Here is a 27,226-nt window from a genome sequence, read left to right as displayed (position 1 = left end):
TCCGAGATGGCGTTCATCTTTATTAAATTAATTTCAGTTTTAAATCAAAATAAACAAGATGAGGTTTGTAGAGTTGTGTCAAGTAATATACAATATTTACACTTTGAATACCATACCTCCAACCCGAAACCCATTAAAACCTGTACCCAGACACTTTGAAAGTCCATACTATTCAACATTCAAATGCAGTCACTTTTAAAGTACAAATCAGTTCTCATTAAAATATAGTTGATCTAGATGCTCTGAATAACCCGTAGATCGTTAAACCGAAGTATGGTCTCAAGAATACCCTTTATTGTTATATTTGTAATTTGTCTGAACTTTATCTGGACACTGTCATTGTCTTCTCATTTTTCTTTCCAGTTTTCGCTGTTTCTTTTCGTCGATTTCTTGTGCGGGAGCTTCTTGAAAGAAGTACGGCGAGAGAATATTCTTCCAGAGTAGCCAGAAACCTCTAGCCGGGGCCTGGAAATTGAGAGAATTTATTAGAATACTTGCAGATAACATAGAAGCAACAAAGTATTATTTCAAATAAATTATCATGACAATCTATACAATTTATGAGAAACTATAAAATAATTTTGACATTGAATTTAATTTTTGAGAACGTAGGGTTCATAAATGATCTGAGTAGAGAAATAATATGCTATTGTATGAAGTTTATTCAATTCAATTCGTTTATTTCCACAAAGTCATAAAAATCATATTAATTGAATAAATTTGCAATTAGAATATAAATCAACAAATGCTTAACTACAACAAACTATTCTTTCAATCTGTGCTGTAGCGGTAAAGAAGCTCAATATTGTTCAATGTATAATGAATTTATTTTTGGCCGTTTCATATTATGTTATATATTATTTAGAAATCCTACCACAATACAAGACCAGATGATGCTCTACGCTACCACAATAAAAGAATGTAAAATGCTCGTAGGCTAGAATGACATGCATCAAGTGATAGCTAATATCATGCCTATAGTATTATTGACAGGTCTTTTCTCTATCTACACCACTCTAGTTACTGTCTTGTATGAGGGAAGTTCAAAGTCACCACTCTATTAGTATCTCATAATTTCAAAATGTCAAAACACAATGTCTAGCTACTGTCTAGTATGAGGGAAGTTCAAAGTCACCACTCTATTAGTATCTCATAATTTCAAAATGTCAAAACACAATGTCTAGTTACTGTCTAGTATGAGGGAAGTTCAAAGTCACCACTCTAGTAGTATCTCATAATTTCAAAATGTCAAAACATAAGTCCTTAATACAGGAAGAACTGTCACACAAAATTTAGCATCAAGTCTGCACTTATAATACCGGATTTTTCCTGTCATGACTCTTACAATTCAGACCTCTGGATACAGATGATAAATTGAAGAAATAAGTAGCTAATGCGATAGAGCAAAGTGAATTTGAATTAGGAATTAAGAATCATTCCATTAGTTTAGATCGACAATTGTAGGAATAATCTATTTTAAACTGAGAAGCAAATATAGGATGCTGAGGAAAGTAAAAAGTTTACGAGAAATCCGAGATGGCGTTCATCTTTATTAAATTAATTTCAGTTTTAAAATAAAAATAAACAAGATGAGGTTTGTAGAGTTGTGTCAAGTAATATACAATATTTACACACTTTGAATACCATACCTCCAACCCGAAACCCATTAAAACCTGTACCCAGACACTTTGAAAGTCCATACTATTCAACATTCAAATGCAGTCACTTTTAAAGTACAAATCAGTTCTCATTAAAATATAGTTGATCTAGATGCTCTGAATAACCCGTAGATCGTTTAACCGAAGTATTAACCGAACTCAAGAATACCCTTTATTGTTATATTTGTACTTTGTCTGAACTTTATCTGAACACTGTCATTGTCTTCTCATTTTTCTTTCCAGTTTTCGCTGTTTCTTTTCGTCGATTTCTTGTGCGGGAGCTTCTTGAAAGAAGTACGGCGAGAGAATATTCTTCCAGAGTAGCCAGAAACCTCTAGCCGGGGCCTGGAAATTGAGAGAATTTATTAGAATACTTGCAGATAACATAGAAGCAACAAAGTATTATTTCAAATAAATTATCATGACAATCTATACAATTTATGAGAATCTATAAAATAATTTTGACATTGAATTTAATTTTTGAGAACGTAGGGTTCATAAATGATCTGAGTAGAGAAATAATCTGCTATTGTATGAAGTTTATTAATAATTGAATATAAAATTTCCAATAGGTTTGAGATTTAATTAATTTTTAATAATTCTTAAAACAATATAAAAACATGTTTGGAATGTTTTAAATAAAAAGGTACATGTTTTTATATTGTTTTTAATAATTTTTAAAAAAGTAGCCGATACAAGTGAAGTTATTTCATATTTATTTATTCTTGTGAAACAGTCTCAAGAAACAGTTTTGCTGGCATTGTATTATTCAGCAATTAATTACAATCATGTCACTCCTCTATGCACCAAAATCAAGTGAACGAACAAAATTTAAATGATTCTGACACGAGAGAAATGAGAGATAATAGATATTAATACCTTATAATTTCATCACTATACCAATTGATACTCACTAATAGCCACAGGAACCAGAAATAGTTTGAAATTAGAGATAATACTTGAACACCAGACGTCAATATGATTAGATCTTTGAAATGCCTGAAACAAATTGAAATTCAAGAGTGAATAAATTACATAATTGAACTGCTCACCCATAATAATATTTTTGTACAGAAATTTACAGTTTATTAGATTCATAAATAGCCTCTACCATCACCTACAAGACTTGTACCTAGGTCATGTCTTGTAGGTAATGCCTCTACCTGCACTATAGTCTGACAATTCCAGATGTTATTTAGTTAGTAATAAACATATTTCTGCTTGCTTAGAACTTGGGTATTTAAATGGAATTTTTGTCACCAGACTGATCATCTACGGTCGTCCAACGATACATTGGAGTCAATCATTAAATTCAGAGGAATTCTTGGCACAGTCATGTGTATTCTTGAGCGTTCCCTTCGCAATGTTAGAGTACCGTAGCTAATTTTGCCAGTCAATGAAGAATGACCGTGGAATGAATCTTACACCTAGTTCTAGTACAGAGCTGATCGGTACCCGCACTTCAGTCGCAGAGCACTGTTAGAATGAAAAAGTCCTAAAAATTTCGCTGAACAGGCCATGAATGGAAAGATGTTGATAAATCTTCAGATTTACAATCATGTTTATATCAGGATTGCATAATAATATGTAGGTTGCATCCAAAAATATAATGTAGCCTATTCGTAATGTTATGAATGATTGAAAAGGGAAGAATCCTTTCATTGTCACTTGAATATTCATTCAATTATTCAAAATTAAATATTGGAAAAGTCAAAATATAAAATGAATATTTAATGAGTCAGAATAGTCATTTCATTAGTCAAATTTAAAAAAAATCAAGTTAATCTATAATATAATAAAGAAACAATTGGCTTTTACACGTACTGGATAGAAAATTCATGAATGTCGCGTCTGAACTACTGGACTGATTTAACTTGAAATTCTGCATATAGATTCTTAATTAACCCAGGATGGTTATAGACCTATTCCTAACTCTTCAAGATTCCACTTGGTCAAATTTTCAGTTTGTCAAGTTTTTAAAATAGACCCTTGCAGAACACAGGTTACCTGCTAGTAGAGAATAAATATTTAATGAGTCAAAACATCCATTTTATTATTCAAATTTTGAAATAATCAAGTTAATACATTAAAGGAACTGTTACTTTATATAATTTGTTATATACCACAATAATTCTTCAACACTCACTCAGATAACCCGCCCTCCATGTTGAGATCTAGTCCTCCATCGAGCAGCTGCCCCGTCTCGGAGAGTTTCGGTCTGGACATGAAAACCAGGAATTGGTAGCTCCCCACGAATGTGGCGGTGGATAGCATGAATAACAACTGCAAAATATAACACCTGAATGTATATCAAGTTCACGAAATGGTTTAAAGATTTAGATTGGAAAATAAAAATATGTTCATGGAAAGAGTGCTCGATGGACATAATACTTTAATGCCGCTGAAAATAAATCTCAATGACAACGCAATGGTTTTTATAATGCATGAAATTCGAATCCTATCAAAAAAGGTTGATGTCTGATACCATGTGTAACTTACTCAAGTATTGGATGTTCAGGTATCCGGATGTACAACTTATTGCCACCTCACATAAAAGAAACGTCAGGTAAAGTTTTCAGAATTTTATTGAAAAAAAGATCCTACTCAGTGGAGGAATATAAATATTTTTACAAACCTCAAGATGGAGGTTTAAGAGCATAGATAACATTTTACTGTTGATTAATGACACATTGACAAATCCTTGTACCACTTTTACAGGTGGTCAGTGGATGTAATAATAATAATAATAATAATAATAATAATAATAATAATAATAATAATAATAATAATAATAATAATAATAATAAATGTACTAGTTAGCATTCCAATCAAAACAATTATTTCCAGTGTACTATCACAGAAGAAAGAAGAAACACAAATAAGGAGCACTATGTTTTTTCGTTTGTAGTACTACCTTTGTGTAGGCTATATAGTTTTGTACCTATCATTTATTCATTTAATATTGTGCAAAATTGCATAATTCAGAGTCCCGGGATCGAATCCCGGCCAGGACAGGATATTTTTCTCGGGCCACTCCCGTGTTCCAGATGAACGTTCCGCATGCAGTCGGTCCCGGCTGCCTAGAAGCCACTGAAATTGATCAGGTGCGATCTGACACCAGACCTGAGCCAGCCAGGTAACAAGATATTATTATAATATTAAGTTATTCAATTATTGGACTTTTGAATTGATAGAACTCTTGTGTCAAATACTGTTTAGAAAATTATAAAATATTACGTGACTATTAATCATAATAAAGTTTTTTGATCTAGGTAGGCTACATCCAATTTGATTCACCAACAATATAGCATGGTTACACAAGAGCCGGTTAAATTTTAACCGTGATTGATTCCATGAGAACCAATCAGAGAAGGCTTTTTCGAAGAGAAGGCTGTCTACTTCAAAGGTTACATACTTTGGATGATTATTTTCTCCTGAAACTAATCAAGATTAAATTTTAACCGGCTCTTGTGCAACCGGCACCAAGTTGAAGTTTGAATGTCAATAAAATCGCTAGGGGAAATTAGGCAGAAATTTAAATGATATATCAGAATGCAAAACAAAATGTTATAGTTTCATGTGATCTAAACCGTTTCTTACAATGGTTTGAAGTGAGAAGAAGTCACCAAGGAGGAATGTGAAGATCAAATATATTCCATTTGCTCCAAATACCATATTCCTGTAGAAATTAAGAGTCGATGCATTTTCTTCCAGTATCTGCTTTTGGCCTTTAGTGCCTTCCTTTCCTTTTTTGGGCTAAAAATGAAAAACTTATTAGTATCTCTTGATGTTTATCAATATTTGATGATTTTATTACTGGTCTATAACTTATCAGAAACTTTAGCAATATAATTTAGTTGAAGAGGGTAAAAATAAATCTTAGGGAATGATAACATTGGATGCGCAGTATATGTGCAAGTGCACGCGTGACTATGCATGGCAAAGCGCGCAAATGAGAAACAAAATCTGGGAAGAGTAACAGGAACACTCACATTGAACACGTGCACTTACTGGTTGCTTACTTACTTTTACTTTAACCGTCTTCCCAGCAGTCCTGTGGCTGTAGGAGTCGTCATATTTTAAGGATTATCTCCTGTGTATGTATGTATGTTCATCTACATATTCATTTATGTAGTAGTATGGCCGGTCAGTCAAATATCCTCTGAGCTGCTTTACGAAAACTCTATTTCCTGTGATTGATTTCAGGTTTTCAGGTAGCAGGTTGTAGAAAAAAGACCCTGCATATGTTGGGGATCTGCTATATTTTCTTAGTCGATGTTGAGGTAGGTTTAGGTTGTGTTGGTTTCGCAGGTTGTAGCTGTGAAGATCCGATCTTAGAGTGGGATTTGTGTTCCTTGCTTGCACTATTGATTCCAAAATATAGAGCGATATGACTGTCAGAATTTTGCTGCTCTTGAATAGGTCTCTGCAGTGCTCAATCCTATCGACTCCCAGTACTGTTCTTATTGCTCTTTTTTGGATTTCCAGTATTCTTTCAAGGTTTGTTTGTGCTGTTGAACCCGAAGCCGCAATGCCATAACGAAGGTGCGATGCGAATAGTGAGTGATATGCAATAAAGGCAGTGCCTTCATCTGAGATATGTCATATTCTTCGGATCACATAGGCTGCTGAGGATAATTTCTTACTAAGGTGGTCTATATGGTGCTGCCATGTCAGGTGGCTGTCTATTAGTATGCCAAGGAATTTTGTGGAGCTTTTTGTCATTATGTTGTCATCTATATGTTCCGTTTCTGCGCCATTTCCTGTAGGTGTGAATTTGATGTGGACTGTTTTGTTTTTGTTCATAATTAGTTGTAGTCTATTGCATATTGTGGTTACTTCCTCTATTGCCGGTTCAATTATATTTGTTATTGGTGTGGTCTTCGCAGATGGGATAAGTATTTTGGTGTCATCCGCAAATGAGATGCATTTTTTCTCACTCTGTAGTACCTTTGGAAAATCATTTATGTACACCAGGAAGGGCCCAGTATGGATCCCTGGGGTACACCTCTGGTCACTGGGCGAAGCGAAGATTTGTAGGTAGTGGTGAAGTTGTTGTTATGGTGGTAAATCTCTACATACTGTAGTCTTTCTGATAGGTAGTTCTCGATCCATTCAATTCTCAATTCTCAACTTTTTCAATTTTAATTTTAAGATGCTCCAGTCTATGGAGTCGAACGCTTTTTGCAGGTCTATGAAGAGTCCAGTGGCTGTTTTGTGCGTTTCCCATATGCTATTTATGTCGTTCCATAGTTCTGATATAGCTGTAGTAGTGCTAAGGCCCCTCCTGAATCCATGTTGTCTCACAGTCAGTAATTTGTTGCTTTCCGGGTGAGTCATCAGTTGGTTGTATATTGACCGCTCTATGATCTTAGATGTCACTGGAAGATTAGCAATTGATCTATAATTCTTTGCATCATTTTTATTTCTACTTTTAAATTTTGGGTAGATTTTGGCGATTTTGAGGTTTTTTGGGAATGCAGCCTGTTCCATAGACGAATTTACTATGTCCAGTAGTGGCATAGTTAGTTCTTCCCCACAGTACTTTAGAATTTTACCCGTGATGTCATCGTGGCCAGCAGAGTTGTTGAATTTGAGTGTTGCAAGTAGATGGTCCAGTTCTTCTTTAGTCTGTCTGTCTGTAGTTTTCTGCTCGTAAGCAGGTCCTTCTATATGGCAGCAGCCCTCCACTCTCTTCTATTCTCTGCCAGTCGCTTCGTTGCATAGTAGCTCATCCCCTCCTTGATGTCGTCCAACATTTTGTATCTTCTTCTCCCTCTTCCTCTTCTTCCCTGAATGGTCCCCTCCATGGCATCCACCAACAAGCATTGCCGTCTCATCCAATGTCCCAGCCATCTCCTCCTTCTTTCCCCAACCCTCCTCAACACCTCCTCGTTTGTAACTTTATCCCTCCAACTGATCCCCTCCATCCTTCTCCATATCCACATTTCCAATGCCTCAAGCCTCCTCTTATTCTCCTTTCTCAGCATCCAAGTTTCTGCACCATACAGTGCCACACTCCAAACATAGCACTTTATTAGCCTTTTACTTAGTGTCAGGTCCAGTTGGCTACAAAGAATTCTCTTTTTCTTATTGAATGCTGTTTTTGCCATAGCAATTCTTACTTTGATTTCTTTGTTGCATTTCATATCCTCTTCCATTATGCTTCCTAAATACTTGAAAGATGATACCTGTTCCAACTGTTCACCCTCTAGTACAGCATTCCCCATTCTTGCTTTCCCTGCACCAATTCTCATGCACTTTGTCTTCCTGACGTAATTTTCTTTAGTAATTTTCCTGAATTCGCAGAGTGCTGGTATATCAAATTTATTTTCTGGGTTGTGAGGTATTTCGTTGGTTGCGGTAGTGTTTTCCTGGGTGAAGTATGTGTTTAAAAAGTTACTGATTCGGTAGGGGTCTGTTATTTTCTTTTTATCTGTTATCAGGCAAAGGTTTTCCTGTTTTCCTGTACATTGGTTGTTTCTTCCAGTATTTATTATTCTCCACAACGTTTGAGTTCTATTATTAGAGCATTCTACTTTACTTTTCAAATGTGTCCTTTTTTTATTCATCACTTCCAAATCATATAGCTTTTTCAGATTGTTGTAGTTTGTCTGTTGCAGATCCAGTAAGCATGTATCTATTTTGAGCATTGGCTAGTCTTCTTTTTAAAATAATGGTGTTGTTATCCCAGAATGTTGTTTTTAGAAAGTTACTGATTTTCTTGGGCTCTCTAGGCATTATGTGATCCATATGAAGTCGCAGTATTTTAGTGAAATTGTTATACTTTGAGTCAACCTGTGCAGATTCAGTTATTGTACTCCAGCTTATTTGTGCTAATTCCGATTTCAATGATTCTATGTTCTGTAGTGAGTAATTCCTGGCATATCTATACATTGTAGATTTGGTATTGGAAGTTGAGTGGATTTCACAGAACAGTGCATGATGATTTGATATTTGGTTGGGGTAAGCTGTGCATTTGATAAGATCAGTTGACAGGCTGTGGTAGCAACCATCAATGCTTGTCATTGATGATTTTGTTATTCTTGTAGCCGGTATGTCGTATATAGAGCATCCATGCTGTGTGAGCATGTTTCTCAGATCTTTGTAGTTTTGTTTGTCAGTGTTAAGTATGTTAATATTAGTATATCCCAGTATTACCAGTCTATAATGTTTAGCTGTGTATTTTTGAAGCAAATATCCAAGTTTAGTCAGGTATTCATTTTCTGTTTTGGGGTTTGGCGATCGGTAAGTGCCTATAATAATCAGGTTGAAGAGTTTTAGTTTAACTTTTATAGCATATGTTTCAAAGACTTGTTCTGTAGGCCAGCATGGTGCTTCCATAGGTACAACATCAGTAGTGGATTTTATGATGTCTTTCTTATAAATTGCTATGCCACCCCATAGACATGCTGTTCTACAGAAATTCGTTATGAGTGTGTAGCCGGGAAGTTTTGTAAGTTGTAGTTCTTCCTGTTTGAGGCCGTGCTCAGACAGGATTACTATATCTGGGGAAAATTGATTTAGCTCTATTGTAAGTCGATCTATTTTTCCTTGTAGGCCTCTTTGGATGTTAAGGTGGTAGATTGTAAATAGTTTGTTTTTTCTATGACAAAGGAGGCTTTGTTGTGTTTGGATTTCTTTTGCTTTATTAGTTTTGATTTCTGATTGCTGTGTTGTAGTTGTTTTAGTGAGGCGATTTTCTATGTTTTGTGAAGAGGTGAGGCCAACTCCTCGTTTGGGAATTTCTTGTTGCTGTTCTCCCCTTCCTTCGTCAGTGCCTCCATCAGCCTCTCAGCCAAAATCCTAGATCCCTCTCCAGTCAGATGTAGTCCGTCCCATCCTAAATGGTATTTGTTAAGACAGTTTGAATTGTCTACAAATGTTACCCTCAGTTGCTCGCACATGAAGTTCAATGCCTTGTTTGTCTCAGTGATAAACTCCTCATTTACATCCTTCCGAGTCGGTATAGATGCCACGTACCACTTGGTATGTGGGAAGCGCTTGATATTTGCTTCAATTGTGAGCCAAAAAGGGCGCATTACGTGGTTTGGTGTTTTTGACCTAGGTAGATTGTTTGAGCCAATGTTGATTAGTACCTTAGGAGGTAGTGTGGTTCTGTTTTTTAAGTATCTACTAATATCTTGAATTTTCCCACCTGGGATGATTTCCACATTTTTGGCCTGTTTGCTCTTATCCTGTATTTTTTCAGATTACGTCCTAAAGACTCCAGTCATGGAGTATAAGACAAGTCATGTTATTTCATAATAATTCTAACACTAAGTAGTTCAACCTAGTTTAGGTTTGAAAGGAATTCTTGTACACTATAAAAAGCTCTATCAACTAAATATTTTTTCATTTGTTTTTTGAAAATCTTCAAATCATCATTACTTTTCAAGATTTGAGGTAGCTTGTTATAAAATTTCCTACCAATATAATCTGGTTTTTGTTCAAATAACCTACTATTGTGACCCATTATATGATAATCTGCTCTGTTTCGCGTATTATACTCATGAACATCTGAATTCTGGATCACACCACTCGTTTTCACATGCATTACAACTTCATATACATACAAAGATGGCACAGTTAATAGACCAAGCTTTTTAAATAAAGGCCTACAAGAGTCTAACCTATTCACTTTCTCTATACATCTGAGTGCCTTCTTTTGAATATTAAACACTCTGTCCATATTTTGTTGAGATGAATTACTCCATACTAAAATAGCATACCTAATATGAGATAGTATAAGTCCATGGTAAGCAGTTAACAGTAGTTTTTTATCATTCAGCCTAGCAAGCTGCCGCAGGACAAATACCCCAGATGATATCTTATTACATATCCTCTCAATATAAGGATGCCATGTTAATTTCCTGTCCAATAAAATTCCCAAGAATGCTACTTTCTCTTCTTGGATTAATTCATTTTCCTCTACAAACACATTTATATCTCTATCCTCTACTGAATTATATTTACTTTTGAATTGTAGGAATTGACATTTCTTACTATTTATTGTTAATTGCCTTTGCTTCAAGAATTGGACAATTGACTATACTCCAGTAAAAGCATTTATTTCTAGACTATCTAATAAATAATTGTTAAAGATAAGCGATGTGTCATCAGCAAACAACAGAGCTCTGTGATCTTTTAACTCTTTTGGTAATTGGTTCACATACAACAGAAACAGTAAGGGACCCAGAATTGAGCCTTGAGGTACTCCAGCCTGGACCTCCAGTTTTTGAGATTTAATTTTTACTATTTCATTCCCATCCACCTTGGTAAGCTCAACACACTGGTTTCTACCTATGAGATATGATTCAAACCATTTTAGTTCTACACCATTCACACCTACAGTTTTTAGTATTTCCAATAATATTCTATGGTTCACACAATCAAAAGCTTTGGATAAATCAAGAAATATTGCGGCTGCCTTCTCACCTGAATCTATTATATCTATTAGTCTTTCAACAAGGGATACTATTGCAGTCTTAGTAGATTTCCCTTTCTGGAACCCATGCTGTTCATCACATATGAAATTAATTTCTTCCAGGTGCATCAATAACCTATTTAAAACTACTCTTTCAAAAATTTTACTTATTACATTTAGAATACTAATGGGTCTATAATTTTCAACTCTTTCAGAATCACCGCTCTTGAAAATTGGCAAAATTTTTCCTTGTTTCAGATCATCAGGGAAAATACCCTGCTCTAGTGAAGTATTAAGGAGATGCAATAAAGGGTCCAGTAATTCATTTTCACATTCTTTTAAAATTTTGCTTGAGACCCCATCCAATCCTACTGTTTTTTTGTTATTCAAATTTTTTATTATTCTTGACAACTCATCTCTTGATAATGGATGAAATTTAAATACCTTTTCAATTGGCTCAGCATTTAATGTAGTTGTATTATAAGTATTAGTGTTCAGTGACTTTTGGAGATTATATGCAACCTGTTGATAGTATTTATTGAAAAAGTTACAAGTAAGTATTATACTTGTGGCATGCTTTAGTAAGGAATCACCCACTATCAGTGTCCTGCTGTTCTGCGCCTCACCCAAACTTGCTCACGTTGCGTTCAGTGTGAGCAGCTACAGACAAGTCACAACGTGTTTTAATCTTTCCAGGTTATGTTTCTCAGCTCATGCATAATGTCGGCTCGTGCACTTTCACATGTGATCATACATTTAATTCACGTATTTTTCTAGACTCTACTACACGCTGTAGCCTAATGCCAAAATAAAACATTCTCATGAAATGTTTATATGAAAAAAATTCTGAAACTCAAAAGATTCTGCTAAATGTGCTTGGAAGATAACTATAATCTTTCTATCTCATGAATCAAGATAATTTTACAAATTCATAAAACAAAATGGCGGCCATTTAAAATTTTGTTTCTTAAATAGCTCAGAAATAAATCTTAAAACATCTTGTACCAATCGATAGGCAATTAAATTTACAAAAGAAGGTATACTTGTAAAGCTTTTGCAAAACCATCGGTTTCTGAGTTATTTAAGAAACAAAATTATAAATAACCACCATTTTTTTTTTATGAATTTGTAAAATTATCATAATTTTGTTGTAGCTTTGTCTAGTTGTTATAAATGATTGTGCAAAGTTTCAATTTCGTATGTTTAACCATTATTTAGAAACAAAAGCAAAATGGCGGTTGTGTGAGTAACTGAAGACGTCCGAAAAATATTAGGATAAGTTTTTTACCCAGGAACAATTCCCTCCCTAGAGTATTGTTTCGTAACACACTGTAGAATAGTACCTATGTTTTTGTATCTTGCAAGCTTTATAAAAATATACAAAATATCCCACAAAAGGTGTAATAGCTGAAGACCATAGATTTTACATGAAAATTACAACAAAAAATGACAATAAAATTTTCTAATATCAAACTTGGTTTTCGAGATGTAGGCTATAGTTTGTTTTATATTCTTGAAAAAACGCCAACTATAAAACAGTCAGACAAAATCCAATTCCAAGGATATGGTTGGAAAAAGAATAAATTTCTATGAACGCTCATAAAAACGCATACTAAAGCTACGTTTACACTATGTAGCTGGAGAGCTATATAGCAGAGCTGAATAAAATTCGAGCTACATATAGCTCTGCTATAGAAAGCTACAGCTACAGAGCTTTGCTATAGAAAGTCAGCTAAAATCTAGCAGAGCTATATGTTGCTCTGCTATAAGTCAACTTTTGTTTATAGCAGAGCTAGAACTGCTACTACTACTGCTTGTTTGTAGCTACTCTGTCCTTGAAGGAAGGCTGCCGCAGCTGTTTACTGCTGTTTGTAGCTGTTTAGTGCCTGCTGGGTTTACACCAGATATACTGTACTCATTTGTTGTCAGAGCGGTGAGCCTGTGTCCCTACTCGGTTTTTGTATTTATAGAAAATTATCATGAGAGTCTCATATTTCCAAGGTCTGCAAGAGGCTCTCAAGAGTGTGTTATCTACTTCGGAAGATGAGAAGACTACTTAGTATTGAACGCTTGCTGATGCTGTACCATGCAGTATTTGCCAGCCACATACAGTATGGCATCTTGATATGGGGACATTCGGCGCATGTGAAGGACATACTCCTGCTCCAGAAAAAGGCACTCCTGTAATGACGTTTAGCTAGTATGATGCACACTGTTACACATATTCCAACGTTTGGGCATTCATACAGTTCATGATGGCATGGTTTATGTTAAAAATTATGCAATTCGGGTGAAAAAAGATAAAAAATTTACATGAGTGCAAAACAAACTGGGAATATACGAGCGATCTTGAAAGAAATGTACGGTGCGTTTTTCCTATACAACACAATTAGTGCTCTTATCAATGTATTAAAACTTTTCTTTTTCTAACAAAGTAATACAACAGAGTATCTAGAACAGAGATCTATAGGTAAAGAATTAAAAATAATTATGATACTTACAGGCATATCAACAGTCAAACTCACAAAGGCAAGTAAAATAATCGTTATAGGTTATGATAACCTAAACAGAATTATGTATACTTTGAATTTCAATAGAATAAACTGATTTGCATTTACATTTTTTCTACAACTTTTCAGTCATTTTTTTAAAGCCTTAACTTATTGAGTTTTTAAGCATTTTAAAATAAACTTTATGACAATGTTAGAAGTTAGCAGACAGCTTTTGGAAAATCCTGTGTGCAAATGCGAAAGCGAAACATGTTCCACGTTCCACGCTGGACGTAGCCGATGCTTTTTAAAGTTGACTTTATTGATTGTAGAATAGAATTCAAACAAATAGTTTTATTTCTAAACAATTTTTCAATATTAATTCTATTTCGTAAATTCATTCTAATAAAAAACTCTTTCAAATTAAAAAAAAAAAAATTGATAAAGTTAACAGCTGATCATTCGGTTTGATGCTTGTGCTTAGTGTTTGTGTATGCGCTTTTGCTAATTCCAGTTTTTTAGTTGGTTTGTGTCAAGTATTTCATGTAGATTTTAGATAGAAATTTGAAGAAAATGTTTTAACATGTAGTTGAGAACTAAAATGTTACTTATTAATGTATATTCTGTGTTTGTAAAAGTTTTATAAATGAAACACACATTTAACCTACAGCATCAATGACATTAATTGGAATTACAGGTAAGGCAGAGGGCAGATCAATGTATAGGTTAAGCATAAGCAAGCACTCTCCTGTTTTGAAAATGCTCAATCATTTTGAAGGAATAATAAACTGTTTTATGTATTTATTCATTATAGAAACATGATTAGCGTACTAGTTCAAATGTTATGATTTTGTTCTATAACAATCTAGTTCAAATGCAATAGCAAAGTACTATCAAGAGTTTTATTTTGACTTGAAAATATAAATTAAATTTGAATTTATCAAACAAACCTAAGATTGAGTTGAAACTTAAAATGATTGGATTTCTATTATAACTTACATATTTTTTTCAGTACTGTGATGTAATTGAATTATAATGGAGACAAATCGCTGGATGAATGGAGGAATGGAATATGATCAACAGTTTAGGCAGAAGATTGACTATCATAATCGATGCTGCGGTGGATGGTTGTGGTGTATCAAGGTAAATACAATCTTATTAGTAAATATTTAGATTATGCTCAGTAAGTATTTTTCTGTAAATTTAGTTTTACATCTAAAAACCTATTAATTGTATGAATACTGCACATTACAAACAACTGAAACTTTTCTCGAAAAATTACAGACATTTCAGGTATAGACCTACTTATTTTACGATTTTTCAACAACAATAAATTCATAGATAATAGTTTAGATACGTTGGAATTTTGAAATTGCAGTTGAACTTTAACCCCTTGACTAAATTATATCATAAATTGAGCTACCATGACCTGATCCCCATACTAACTTATGCATTACCGGTATCAAATAGGCCTAATATCAAGAAAATGAAAACCAAATTTATTAAGATTTTTTTGAATCTCATCTATCAAAATAAATTATATAGGCCTACAACTTAACTATCATCGTTCTATCAATCACTGAGGTATTAGAAAGGAATGGGGTGAGTCTGGTTAAAAATTATTTGAATAGTGTAGGCTGATCTTTATTATGTTAAATTTGCAAACAATTCAAGCTATGTCTTTTAAATATTTGAAAGACTAATCTGATCTAAGAAGATAATATCACAGAATACAGTATTATAGAAGTTTTCTCTGATAATATGTTACAGAATATTGGTTCATTGTCAACCTAACTACCGTACACTTAGAAAAAACTTCTCTTTGTAATTTATTTTTAAAATTTCTTGAAACTAAACTAAAATTTAAAAATTCTGTAAAGTTTCAAGTGCGTGCTATCTTTCAAGGCATCAACTAATAATCAAGAATTTTTTCCTTGTAATAATACATTAAATCTTATTATGCTTTTCCATACAATCATTGTTGTTCAACATTAGCTTCACTTAGCTCCATTCATTAGCTTCACATTGTTCTTTACTTAATTTATCAAATACCTAGTTATGATTTCGACCATCGAATTTGTGTTTTTTATGTGGAACCATAACTCGTATTAACATTCAATTTACTTCTTTGCTTTCAGGACATATGCGGAGTGGTGTGTGCAATATTGACATGGCTTCTAATCTTATATGCGGAGTTTGTGGTGATGATGGTAATGCTGATTCCCAGCCCCTACCCAGTTTACAGCTACATCAATATTCTCATCTTCCAGACATTAGCATTCCTCGCGTTTGCTTCTCATTTGCGTACTATGTTCACTGACCCAGTGAGTACAAATAATATTATATTCACTGTTGTAATCAATGAATTTATAGAATTGCGTTTATAATATGATCTTTACTGTTGTAATCAATAGATTTATAAAATTGAAGATAGTTTTGAGAGCCATTTTGAATGTTTCGGATATTTTGCTGAAAATGATGGGCATCCAAGTCTCAAGCTTTGATCAGTGAATTGGTCGGTGGGGGAGGGGCGGATGATAAGAGATGAATGGACCCGAAGATTCATGTCAACACTGAACTACATTAAAGTGATTTTGAAACGTATCAAACGTGTTACTGTATGTGAGAAAAATTTTCTCAAGCAGACGCTTTATCTAACGAGATAACCGATAGCATGGCGCTTATCTTACCTTTGCGTTTAGACGATTCTGCCTGCGATTATATATTGTTATATATTTGAGTATAATTATTGTTAATTCAATAATGTCCTCTTATTTCAGTGATGGGTTCAATCAATTTCAAAATATGTTAGTAAAGTCATTACAGATGTAAGTTATTTGATTTTTAAATATCGAGATGCCTGAACTATATATGCCAACTTGATTCTGCCGGCGAGGATATATTGTTATTTATTTGAGGGTAACTATTGTTATTTCAATAATGTCATTCTATTTCAGTGTTGTGTTCGATTAATTTCTAAATATGTCAGTAAAGTCATTACCGATGTACTTCATTTTTAAATATCGAGATGCCTTAACTATATTCCAACTTGATTCTGCCGGCGAGGATATATTTTTATTTATTTGAGGATAAATAGGTATTGTTATTTCATTAATCTCATCTTATTTCAGTGATGTGTTAAATTAATTTTTAAATATGTCAGTAATGTCATACATGTATTTGACTTTCAAATATCGAGATGCCTAAACTTTATTTCAACTGGATTTAAAGGTTTTCAAAGTGATCAATATGTATATCGAGATGATAAGGCTCATTGTTACTAGATAGAAAATACGTGCAATTATTCTTAATATTATAATATTACAAATTAATTGAACCTACTTAAATGCAATTCCTCTATTTACAGGTTTCTAAAATAATTTATACAATTGATGTCTGAACAGTGAACAACATTTTACGAGTATTTAATAGTTCTATTAATCTATTACTTCAACCATTCCTGATATTCAAATGTAATTCATAATAATACTGAATTTCAAAAAATTACTATGTGTAGAAAAATCACAGTACTCATTATCAAATTAATTTTCTTCTCTGTACGATAAGACTTGAAGGAAAGTTTACAACGCTGATAGTGTAACCACTGTTTCAGTATATCTGTTCCTGGCTCGAACTGTTTTTCCTAAATTGAGTTTACCTACAACGAACAAATTTTACTGTCACAAAACTGTCCTCGATGTTAACTTCTCATAATTTGTCCAACACTCGTTTCATTCGTTTCAAGTAGTAGTTTCTATTCTAATTTTAAACCTCACCAATGAAATAGTAGTTATAATTTTATAGATAATTCATATCTAACAACTACCAATATACCTGATATTATGTCTTAAAGATTTCAACTTCTAAATGATAATAATCCATATCATTAACGATAATTTCATCAATAACTCATTTCTTAGATAAGACTCAATAAAAGCTATACACTTCATGCATTCCAGTTAATGATTTAAAATTACCAAGCATTCAAGATCAAGAAAATATTCCCTGGGAAGTAAATGAAATATTCCCAAAGTCATATTTTATACATGAACAGTTGTAATATTAATAAAATTGATCAGGATAAATTACATCAAAACTGTAATAAGCTGAAGGAATTAAGTAACTGTACGTTAATTAATGTTCAAGTTTTGTTAAAGTAAAGTTCAATTCAACAGTAGAATTTTTCATTTTTACATTTTTTTTTTCATTTTTTAGAAAAAATAAAAATGAAAAATTCTACTGTTGAATTGAACTTTACTTCAACAAAACTTGAACATTAATAACTAATCGTAAAACAAGATAACAAACTTTTGTCCCATAAGCTGTATGGGAGAATGAGCTCTTATTTCCAATCATTTAATTGTACACCACAATTATCATGCTACTTTTATATATTGTAAGTCAAATCTATTTTCTATAAAATTTCGGATGTAGCGTAGCCTACTAACACTTGTTTTGTCCAAGAAGTCTATGGGTATATTTTAGTTCATAAAAGGATAATTTATATTTATTATTGCATTCCTCAAAAAATGTTTATAGGAAGCCCTTTTATTGCTCACAGAAACAATATTGTTGGATTTATTGTACTTAGTTAATACTATGCTCTAAGAATTTCCTGTTCTTTCGAGTATATCTTCATTATTCTTATAATTTTGCAGGGTTCTGTACCGAAAGGAAATGCGACAAGAGAAATGATTCAACAAATGGGATGCAGAGACGGACAGATAGTATTCAAATGCCTGAAATGTTGCAGCATTAAGCCGGACAGAGCCCATCATTGCTCTGTTTGTCAAAGGTAGCTATCAATATATTTTTACTTTGAAACTAATTGATATCTGTCAACACTTATTGAATTTGTACAGACATCAAAAGTGTCATTTACTTTTGTGTTCCAAAGGTTGAAAACTTCCAAGGCCATTCCGATTAACAATTTTCTGACATTTGTTCAATCTTATCTATTCTACTTCCATTCTGTTAAATATAATAATTCATTTCTGCAGCTTTTTAAAAAGTTTGCTTCATAGAAAGGAAAGGCATTAGGATATCATGTACCTATATTTTCAAGTTTCCATGTTTTAAAATAGAATAGAATATGTTTTTATTTCACAGAAAAACAAATAAATTACAACAATAGTAGATAGTACCTATTTATAAAACTTAGTATAATCAAGTATAGGCCTAGACTTCCTAGCCGTATTGATTATGTATTACATTAAAATATTAGCTCAAAGACTGTTTAAAGTACAAATAATTGGTAATTATTGAAACGATTATTTGAAATTGGGCCAGAAAGAAATACTATTGAGTTATTCCATCGATCAATCTATAACCATTTTATTACGTTGAAAGAAAGTCATGAATTGTAATTCAAAATAGTTAGATACGATTAAAAATTGTAGAACTGAACATCTCAATTATGCATGATAGAATGGAAAAATTCTATACTTAATAGAATGGATGAATTCTATACATAATAAAATGGATAAATGTTGAAAAATAGATCAAACAGAAAAATCTTGATTGATAAAAAATATGAAAATTTACTTTTTTTTAAAATCGGTTTTTCAATTTCAGGTGCATCAGAAAAATGGACCATCATTGCCCATGGGTTAATAATTGTGTTGGAGAAGACAATCAAAAATATTTTGTTCTGTTCACGGTAAGAATGTAAATGATCATGAAAGATAATAAATAATTACAATAATAGATAATGAAAGATAATTATATCAGGAATCATTTTATAATTTCCACGTTTCGAATATGACAAAACAGCCATTCTGGATTTTCTGTTGTTTACGATACGATAATTTTCCATCTGCTCAGTTTTATTTTATATAAAATTTGACTTCTAATAAAATGACTTGATATTGTCAAAACCACTAATTTATCAGAACAATAAGATCTAGTTCTTTCACCATTATGAATCTCTAGTAAACTCTTTACTAGAGACTAGAGGTTTATAACTGTGTAACAACCAAGCCTAGTTTCTCAAATTGTTCTAATAAATTTGTGGCTTTGATAATATCAAGTCGTTTTCATTTAATATGGATATCTACCACAAAAGCACAGAAAGTCTATTCATAACACATCCGAATGAATAAGGGGATGCTCCCATTGGGTGCGTTTACGCACGTTTTTCGGTCATATAAAACAGTTTACTAGTCAATATAGCAGCTATTCGTGTTTCTGATTGACACGTTAAAACTTGGGACCCTTAGATCACGTCAGATGCCTTGAAATTGATCAAGAGCGACCTGGAAACTCTGACACCAGACCTGAGCCAGCAAGTCACTCGATATTATGATTAACTATTCAATACTAGGAACAAGAATAAAGGCATATTCCCACATATCAGTATCAGTTTAGACGGCTCTGGTACAGTGAAGATATTATTCTCCTGAGTTCCAATACGACTATTCATACACACTCAGCCGGGCTGGATGAGAATAGTCACATTAGAACTCATACGAGTAATATTTTCACTGTACCCAACACCACAGATTCATATTCTTGTCTGTGCTAACACATACACTGGATCTGATATGTGTGAATCCAGCTTGACTATACAAAAATACAAACCATTCAGTATGAATACATTATTATAGTATCAAATGCGTACTTGACTAAGATAAGGCTAAAGCGTCTTTTATAATATATATATTATAATATAATATATAATATTATAATATATAATATATTTTATTTAATATATATTATATTATATATATTATACTATTCTAATTGACCGAGCGAAGTGGGGTCTAAGATTCAAGTCTACGGTTTGGCATTTCTTTTAATGTTCATATGTTGCGCATTTTCGGCGAAACGCGGTAATAGATTTTCATGAAATTTGGCAGGTATGTTCCTTTTTTAATAGCGCGTCGACGTATATACAAGGTTTTTGGAAATTTTGCATTTCAAGGATAATATAAAAGGAAAAAGGAGCCTCCTTCCTACGCCAATATTAGAGTAAAAATCTGGTGTGGCGCACTCACACAACTTTCCTTGCCGTTATGAAAATTGATCACCTGACGCTAGTGTACTCGCGCATCCCAAGTCTACTATTCAAAGATATGAGACAGCTGGTGACAGGGCAATAACGCTGGAAACACACGAGGTCTGCTATCTCTTCGTAGTGAATGATTTAATAGAACCAACAGTTGCCAACAGTTTGCAATTTAATAATCACATTTTCTAGGATTTCAAGCTTATTTTCAATTTTAGGTGGAAATGTTACTGAACATTAATTGCAGAGATTTTCATAATCAATCTTTTACACTTGAAATTTTTTGTTTAAATTGTATATGAAAGCTGATAAATTGAGAATCTAAAATCAAACTTTGCATAGATGGGGCAAAGCTCCTGAAATTTTTACAGATATAGGACTTGTTGTAGTTGATAGAGCTTATCAATGACTATTTCATGTATGAATTTGATCAAAATCGTTGGAGCCGTTTTCGAGAAAATCGCTAAAAACCCTGTTTTTGACAACATTTTAGCCGCCATATTGGATTGCATTTGATCGAAATTGTTCGTGTCGGATCCTTATAGTGTAAGGACCTTACGTTCCAAATTTCAAGTCATTCCGTTAACTGGGAGATGAGATATCGTGTACACAGACGCACATACACTCATACACTCATACACACACACACACACACACACACACACACACTCACACATACATACAGACCAATACCCAAAAACCACTTTTTCGGACTCAGGGGACCTTAAACCGTATAGAAATTTAGAAATTGGGGTTCCTTAATTTTTTTCGGAAAGCAATACTTTCCTTACCTATGGTAATAGGGCAAGGAAAGTAAAAATCAGACTATAGAATTATTCATCATAAATCAGCTGGCAAGTGATTACACAGATGTGTGGAGAAGTCATTACTGTATTCCCATAAGGTCTATAGTTTCAATCAGGTACTTGTGGATGAGAATACTACGTGAGGTCTACTGTTCACAGAACTACTAGTGATATTAATATTTGATGTTGATGTAAAATGAATGTTGTATGTTTGTTGTGCAGTTCTACATAGCTTCGATTTCGGTGCACTCGCTGTTTCTGGCGGGCAACCAGTTTGTGACGTGTGTGCGAGTCGAGTGGAAGGAGTGTTCGGGATTTTCGCCTCCAACCACCGTCTTCTTCCTCGTCTTCCTGGTTTTCGAGGCTCTGCTTTTTGCCATCTTCACGGCCGCCATGCTGGGCACTCAACTGCAGGCAATCTGGAACGATGAAACTGTGAGTATGAGTAAACAATATTCACTGATTTTTTCCTATAAGTTACAAATTTGTCATAGTATTTATTACTTGTCCACTGCTTGTGTAAATCATTTCTTATACAATCACAAATCATATAGCTATGACTGGGAGAGAGCTACAGAGCTAGCCCAAAACTGATCTTCTCTAAAATTTTATAAACAGTCATATTTCCAAAAGATAGGTTATATTTCACTTTCAAGAATTCATGTCCAATTTTGGATCGTTTGTTCATTTTCTATCATGATAATTTCCTTAGATAGCTTTTAATGCCAATTCAAAGTAAGATGTCTACAGTCAATTGGTTCACAGTTTGTTTCCATATCTGGAAAGATATTAACTGAGTTTGCAATAATAATTATTGTTGTTTGGTGTTTCCTGTGCCATTTCCCCTTGCATTCATCGCCAGCTCACTGCTTTTGTAAATAGAGATAATTCCACAATATTAACGTATGCTTTGAATGCTGTTACTGCTGGGAAATTGTTGCGCACGGTCAGGACCATGCGTTTTATACAGCGTACGAAGACCATCGGTCGAGCTCGTGCGTATCCGTTCCAACGGTCGACTGACGCGCCATTGAAACAAATAGAAGCTTTCAGAGCTGTACTGATCAGTAGCCCGATCGCAACATAACCAATGTGCTGACACCTCTGCCCGACAATCAGTTGATATTGAAGTGAATAGCATAATGAATGAATTCAATTAATAGTGTCATATTTGAATTCAGAGTTTTTCTATACATTTATTCAATCATTTCTAAATTTTTTATTGAAAAAATAATATATTATTAATATTATCTACATTTATTTGATCCGTAGCTTAAAGTGACTGCAAGTATTCCCAATGGTGATACAAGCTCGAAATAACTCATCAAAGTTTCTGATGGACATTCTGGGGTAGTTGAAAAATGTATTTTCACCCCAAGCAATGATGTATATAATGGTACTAAATTCCCTTTGAAATGCTCTTTGGGCGACCATCGGGTGAACTTGATATCTACGTATTTTAATCTTTCGTTTACGAAGATAATAAGCTGCAATTTAACAATCTGTAAAGGCGTCCATTTTGTGAGTCAGAAAAACTGATGTATGGTCAGGATGGTGCATACGCACTGACGGTCGGTCTAGCTCTGAATATGTAAAACTGATTCATCGCTGCGTACGGTCAGGATGGTACATACGCACTGACGGTCGGTCGAGCTCTGAATGTGTAAAACTGATTCATCGCTGCGTACGGTCAGGTTGGTACATACGCACTGACGATCGGTCAGTGCGTATATACTATTACAATATAATATTTTCTACCCGAAAAAAATACCATTTTCCACACGGAAATGCCACTACTTATTCATTAGGTTAGCATGTTTTTTTGAAGGTAGGAATGCGGAAATGTTTTGATTGTAAATCCACTTGAAAGGATAAAGGGGTGACAAATTCAGAGTGCAGTTGAGGGTAGTTTTAAAGAATATTTATACAATCTATCAGTTCTTCACTCCGTTGAACTCCTAGATTTAAACTTAACAGAATCGAATTGTAGAGTTGAATTGATCTGAAAAGGAATGCAGATAATGGAGGAATAAAGTGAGAATAAGTGGTATTCACGCAGATACTCTAGATTTGTAACAAGAGTTGGCAATTTTCTCTGCAAGATATTTTTTAAATGACTAGATAAAGATATTGATGCTTTAAAGGAAGTAATAAAGTTGGGAAATCTTCTCCGATCATGAGAAGCTGGAGTGTTATATTCTTGTCGATTTAGACCACTCGCATCGACTATTATTTTTTCTTACGTTTTTTTCTCCTTTCTTGTTATAAATGATTTTAACACCTTCCAGCTATAAGCATATAAAAAGTGTTCACCCTTATAAGTTCATTATTCAGGTTTAAGATTTTTAAGAAGTCCCATTCAATCTCATTCAGGCTGTAGTAGTGCTTTTGATCGCCCTGCTTATTATATTGAGAAATTCTACCTATAGTGTATTTTTTCTGGTTTCAATACTACTCTCCTCAACGAGAACTTCTTGGATAGGTTTTGATGCAGTCAGTTCAGGTTGTTCCTAGTATTTGAAATTTATGTGTTTTCTTTATTAAAAATTCTATGTTCGTTTGAATATTATGATGGTGCTTTCAGATGATTTAGTATTTCAGTTTCTTACTATGAAGCTTTCACTGGTTGCAGGGGACAATAGTATTGATTATTTTTTAAATTCAATTTTTTTGACCAGATTAATCATCGGTTAGATCGACAATGATGTTATTATAATATGTTCACTCAATTTTTTCTTGCAAATTCATTTTAAAAATTCTCATTCTCCATTCAAAACATTACAGAGTTGGTTTTCGTAATGTAATAACAAAGATTCAAGTGGTAATACTTACACTACAACGTTTAATTTTAAGTGGTTTTGGCGCAAAAATATTTTTTTTTTTTTTTTGTTTCACCTTACGATTATAGAACGTCATTTTGAATGAATTTGTGGGTAATGGGAAAACAGACCACCTGATTATTGGTTGGTTGACTGAGGTGATGTTGGTTGATTTCAGGGCATAGAACAGCTCAAAAAAGAGGAGGCAAGATGGGTGAAGAAGTCCAGATGGAAAAACATTCAATTCGTTTTTGGACGGTTTTCTCTAGCCTGGTTCTCACCTTTCACTCGGCCGCCTCCCAAAGTCAAAATCGAAAACTATTTGTACTCAGTGTGACCTGTTTCTGTTCACAACTCACTTTACCATATTGTGTATTCGTCAACTTCTGTATTTATAACGCCAATCATCCGTAAATGTGTGTAGTTAGCTAGACATAGCAAAGAACTGATCATATATATTTTCTATTAATCGATTGTGGAAATTGATTTGTTGATTGTAATTGGTCCAACAACTTACCACTGTTCTACTGTGATATTGATCTACTATTTAAGAAGAGTATCTCGCTAGCATAGAAGCATTTATTGTCATATTTCTGATCCATGTCCAGTAAGAAATCGATTTTGCTGATTCCAAGACTTTTCACCCTCTGGGTAGTGATATGAACAGATTTTCTAGTATCTTTTGTGTAAATAATGATGTATGAGTTGTATTATTCGATTAGAAGTTTATGTATATCTATGTTGTGGTGGAAGATTTAAATTTATATTACGCAATAAATTACGTAGATTTTCTACTGATTGTAATATTTATAATAATCCATTTCTGTGACTGATGTTTAGGATGAAAATTTTTTATCAAATTTGATTCTTCCAAACTGTGTATTTTATCTTATTAGTGATACTTAGCATGATTCTTTCCATGAATTTTTCCATGCTTGAAAGGGAACTACTTCCATTATAAGATCAGCAACATTTTTGTTGTTATCATTGTAATAATTGATCTTCATTTTTACATACTCTATTATTCTATATTATTCCGGTTCGTTATCAGTGTAATTTGACATTCTTATATCCTTATCTGCTTACTTTATTTTTTATATTCTATCATCACAAATAATTAATAATAGACATCAATGAGAAGTAATTCCTTCCTTAAATGAAATATTATTAGTAATAGTAACCATTGTAAATGACTTCCCAGGACATTTTCAAGCCCAGACAGTACAGTAACCTTTGGAAAGTTTATCTATAAGCTCTTTTACGGGGTTTTTGTAGATATCTTCTTCACGTGATTCTGGTCCATAGACATAATTGAATCCCATACTAAAATATTTTATAACAATTTGAGGCTCCTTGTGGTGCGACTATAATCAAATAAATACGACTTTCTTTTCATTCTTCACTTTCAACGAGTGGTCGAAATTGCCACTTGAACCGTTTCATTTAGACTCATCCACAACAGAGAGTTTTTTTTAGTAAGTGAAATATCTGATGAATTAAATAATTAATAGCCAAGTACATTGTTCACACTCTTGACGCTCATCAAGCTAAAGCAACAAGGAATGGAATCTAAGTTTATTAATTTATGAATGTGAAAATTTTATTGATCAAGCAATGAATGAGACCTAAGTTTTAAATGTTATCTCGAAGCCAGAGGGATATTTTAAAAATAATCGTTTATTGAAATTGAAATTTTAATCATAATAAGAATGAATAAATCCACTTTTAATTCTTATCAATTTTAATCTATTATTTTATTAATTTTTAAAGTAATCAATACAATTATATTCTTGAATAAATTTAGTAATTCTCATGGGAGAATAATATAATGTATTATTATATTATATTATAAATTTTAAAATTTTATTTTTATAACCGACGATTGAACTAGATATTTTAAATTTATATTTTGAAAAATTACTAAAAAAAGAAATATTTCACTCAAATCTACTAATTTGAGACGTTTTTCATCACTTTTTAAATGATAAAATGGACTATTTTAAAATTGAATGAAAATAATCCCAGCGCCCTCAGCCTCATTTATTTAGGAATAAATGAAAAATTTTATTCACTTGCACAGTATTATAATTTTAAAAATTCTATCTTAATAGAATCTCTAATCACTGTTGGTTTTTGTTGTCCCCATTAGAATATATTTTATGTATAATTATTATTGGTAATAAATATCATGCTATGCTTAATACTTTTTGAGCATTTCTTACATCAATGAGGCTATTAACTGGTAAACACTTATTTTCAAAATTTATATCATTTCATAAACATGACAATAATTTTATCAATTCACTTATTCTTTTCTTCAACTTCATAAGTCTGTCGGATTGATTTATACGGCGTTTTGCATGTAGATTTTTGTGTCTTGTAAGATCGGACTCTCATAAAATTATTTATTATTGTGATGTTATTTTATAAAATTTTATTGACTGTTTATCATAACTATTTGTGGTAAATGTATTTCAATGTTACACTCCCTCCTCCACTCTTCCCCAAACTGGCACTTTTCTTTCTTTTGATAATTATGTAGCAACCGTAAATAGTTTTAATAAATGAGGGGAGTGATTTTAATAAACTCAAGCCGTTCATTCAATATGGATATCTTATACAAACCACTTTCAATATTCCTTCACATTATAGTATATAGATGGCATTCAATCTAAAGTTCAGAAAACGTTTCACTCAGATAACCTCAAACATGTAAACTCAAATCTGGAGTCTTTTAAAAAATTAATTGAATTTGACATGATTTAAATAAAACTGTTTGAAATTGCATTCTAATTAAAATCAAACTCAATCACACTGATATATCATTTTTAAACTAACCTTTTAAATGGATTCACGCTCATCATGTTTCTTCGAGGTATTTTAGCCATATTTTACTTAATTTTTGTGTGGTGATGATTCATGTAGATTTGATGTATAGCTTTTAGTTGACGTCTAGCTTATTCCCAGTTCAAATATAATAATTGAGTGTTGGAAATATTACTTTTTAAGGTTTCATGTAGT

At 33.0% G+C, this 27,226-nt stretch overlaps 2 protein-coding genes across 3 annotated transcripts; one reads left to right on the top strand and one right to left on the bottom strand.

Annotated features, from left to right (window-relative positions):
• LOC111048788 (transmembrane protein 208) lies at nt 1–14,071 on the bottom strand. 2 transcript variants are annotated; one of them, XM_022334768.2, is made up of 5 exons: nt 13,587–14,071; nt 5,259–5,414; nt 3,805–3,941; nt 2,573–2,657; nt 1–465 (listed from the first exon to the last, which is right to left on the bottom strand). In XM_022334768.2, the coding sequence occupies exons 1-5, from the start codon at nt 13,590–13,592 to the stop codon at nt 337–339; spliced, it is 513 nt and encodes a 170-aa protein (XP_022190460.1). In that variant the 5' UTR covers nt 13,593–14,071; the 3' UTR covers nt 1–336. The 2 variants fall into 2 exon arrangements, with proteins under 2 accessions (XP_022190460.1, XP_039286270.1); XM_039430336.1 differs by lacking the exon at nt 1–465 and adding an exon at nt 1,531–2,003 and having other exon boundaries at nt 13,587–14,008.
• Nucleotides 13,837–27,059, top strand: LOC111048778 (palmitoyltransferase ZDHHC3). Its single transcript, XM_022334758.2, has 7 exons — nt 13,837–14,271; nt 14,587–14,717; nt 15,713–15,898; nt 18,233–18,369; nt 19,149–19,233; nt 21,609–21,821; nt 24,384–27,059. The coding sequence occupies exons 2-7, from the start codon at nt 14,610–14,612 to the stop codon at nt 24,540–24,542; spliced, it is 888 nt and encodes a 295-aa protein (XP_022190450.1). The 5' UTR covers nt 13,837–14,271; nt 14,587–14,609; the 3' UTR covers nt 24,543–27,059.
• The last annotated feature ends 167 nt before the right edge of the window (nt 27,060–27,226 follow it).

This window comes from Nilaparvata lugens, chromosome 6 (assembly GCF_014356525.2).
Source record: "Nilaparvata lugens isolate BPH chromosome 6, ASM1435652v1, whole genome shotgun sequence".
Lineage (NCBI taxonomy): Eukaryota > Metazoa > Arthropoda > Insecta > Hemiptera > Delphacidae > Nilaparvata > Nilaparvata lugens.
Note: the sequence above shows the minus strand (reverse complement) of the source record. Positions and strands in the feature narration are given on the sequence as shown.

What these genes read in the sequence shown, in the direction of transcription:
- LOC111048788 (XM_022334768.2), bottom strand. An exon ending in TCTTCTCACTTCAAACCATT is followed by an intron (nt 3,942 to 5,258) that starts GTAAGAAACGGT and finishes TATATTTTGCAG; the next exon opens with TTGTTATTCATGCTATCCAC. An exon ending in ATGGAGGGCGGGTTATCTGA is followed by an intron (nt 2,658 to 3,804) that starts GTGAGTGTTGAA and finishes AATTTGTTTCAG; the next exon opens with GCATTTCAAAGATCTAATCA.
- LOC111048778 (XM_022334758.2), top strand. Translation starts at nt 14,610, where the DNA reads ATGGAGACAAATCGCTGGATGAATGGAGGAATGGAATATGATCAACAG. An exon ending in CATTGCTCTGTTTGTCAAAG is followed by an intron (nt 18,370 to 19,148) that starts GTAGCTATCAAT and finishes TTTCAATTTCAG; the next exon opens with GTGCATCAGAAAAATGGACC. An exon ending in CAATCTGGAACGATGAAACT is followed by an intron (nt 21,822 to 24,383) that starts GTGAGTATGAGT and finishes GGTTGATTTCAG; the next exon opens with GGCATAGAACAGCTCAAAAA.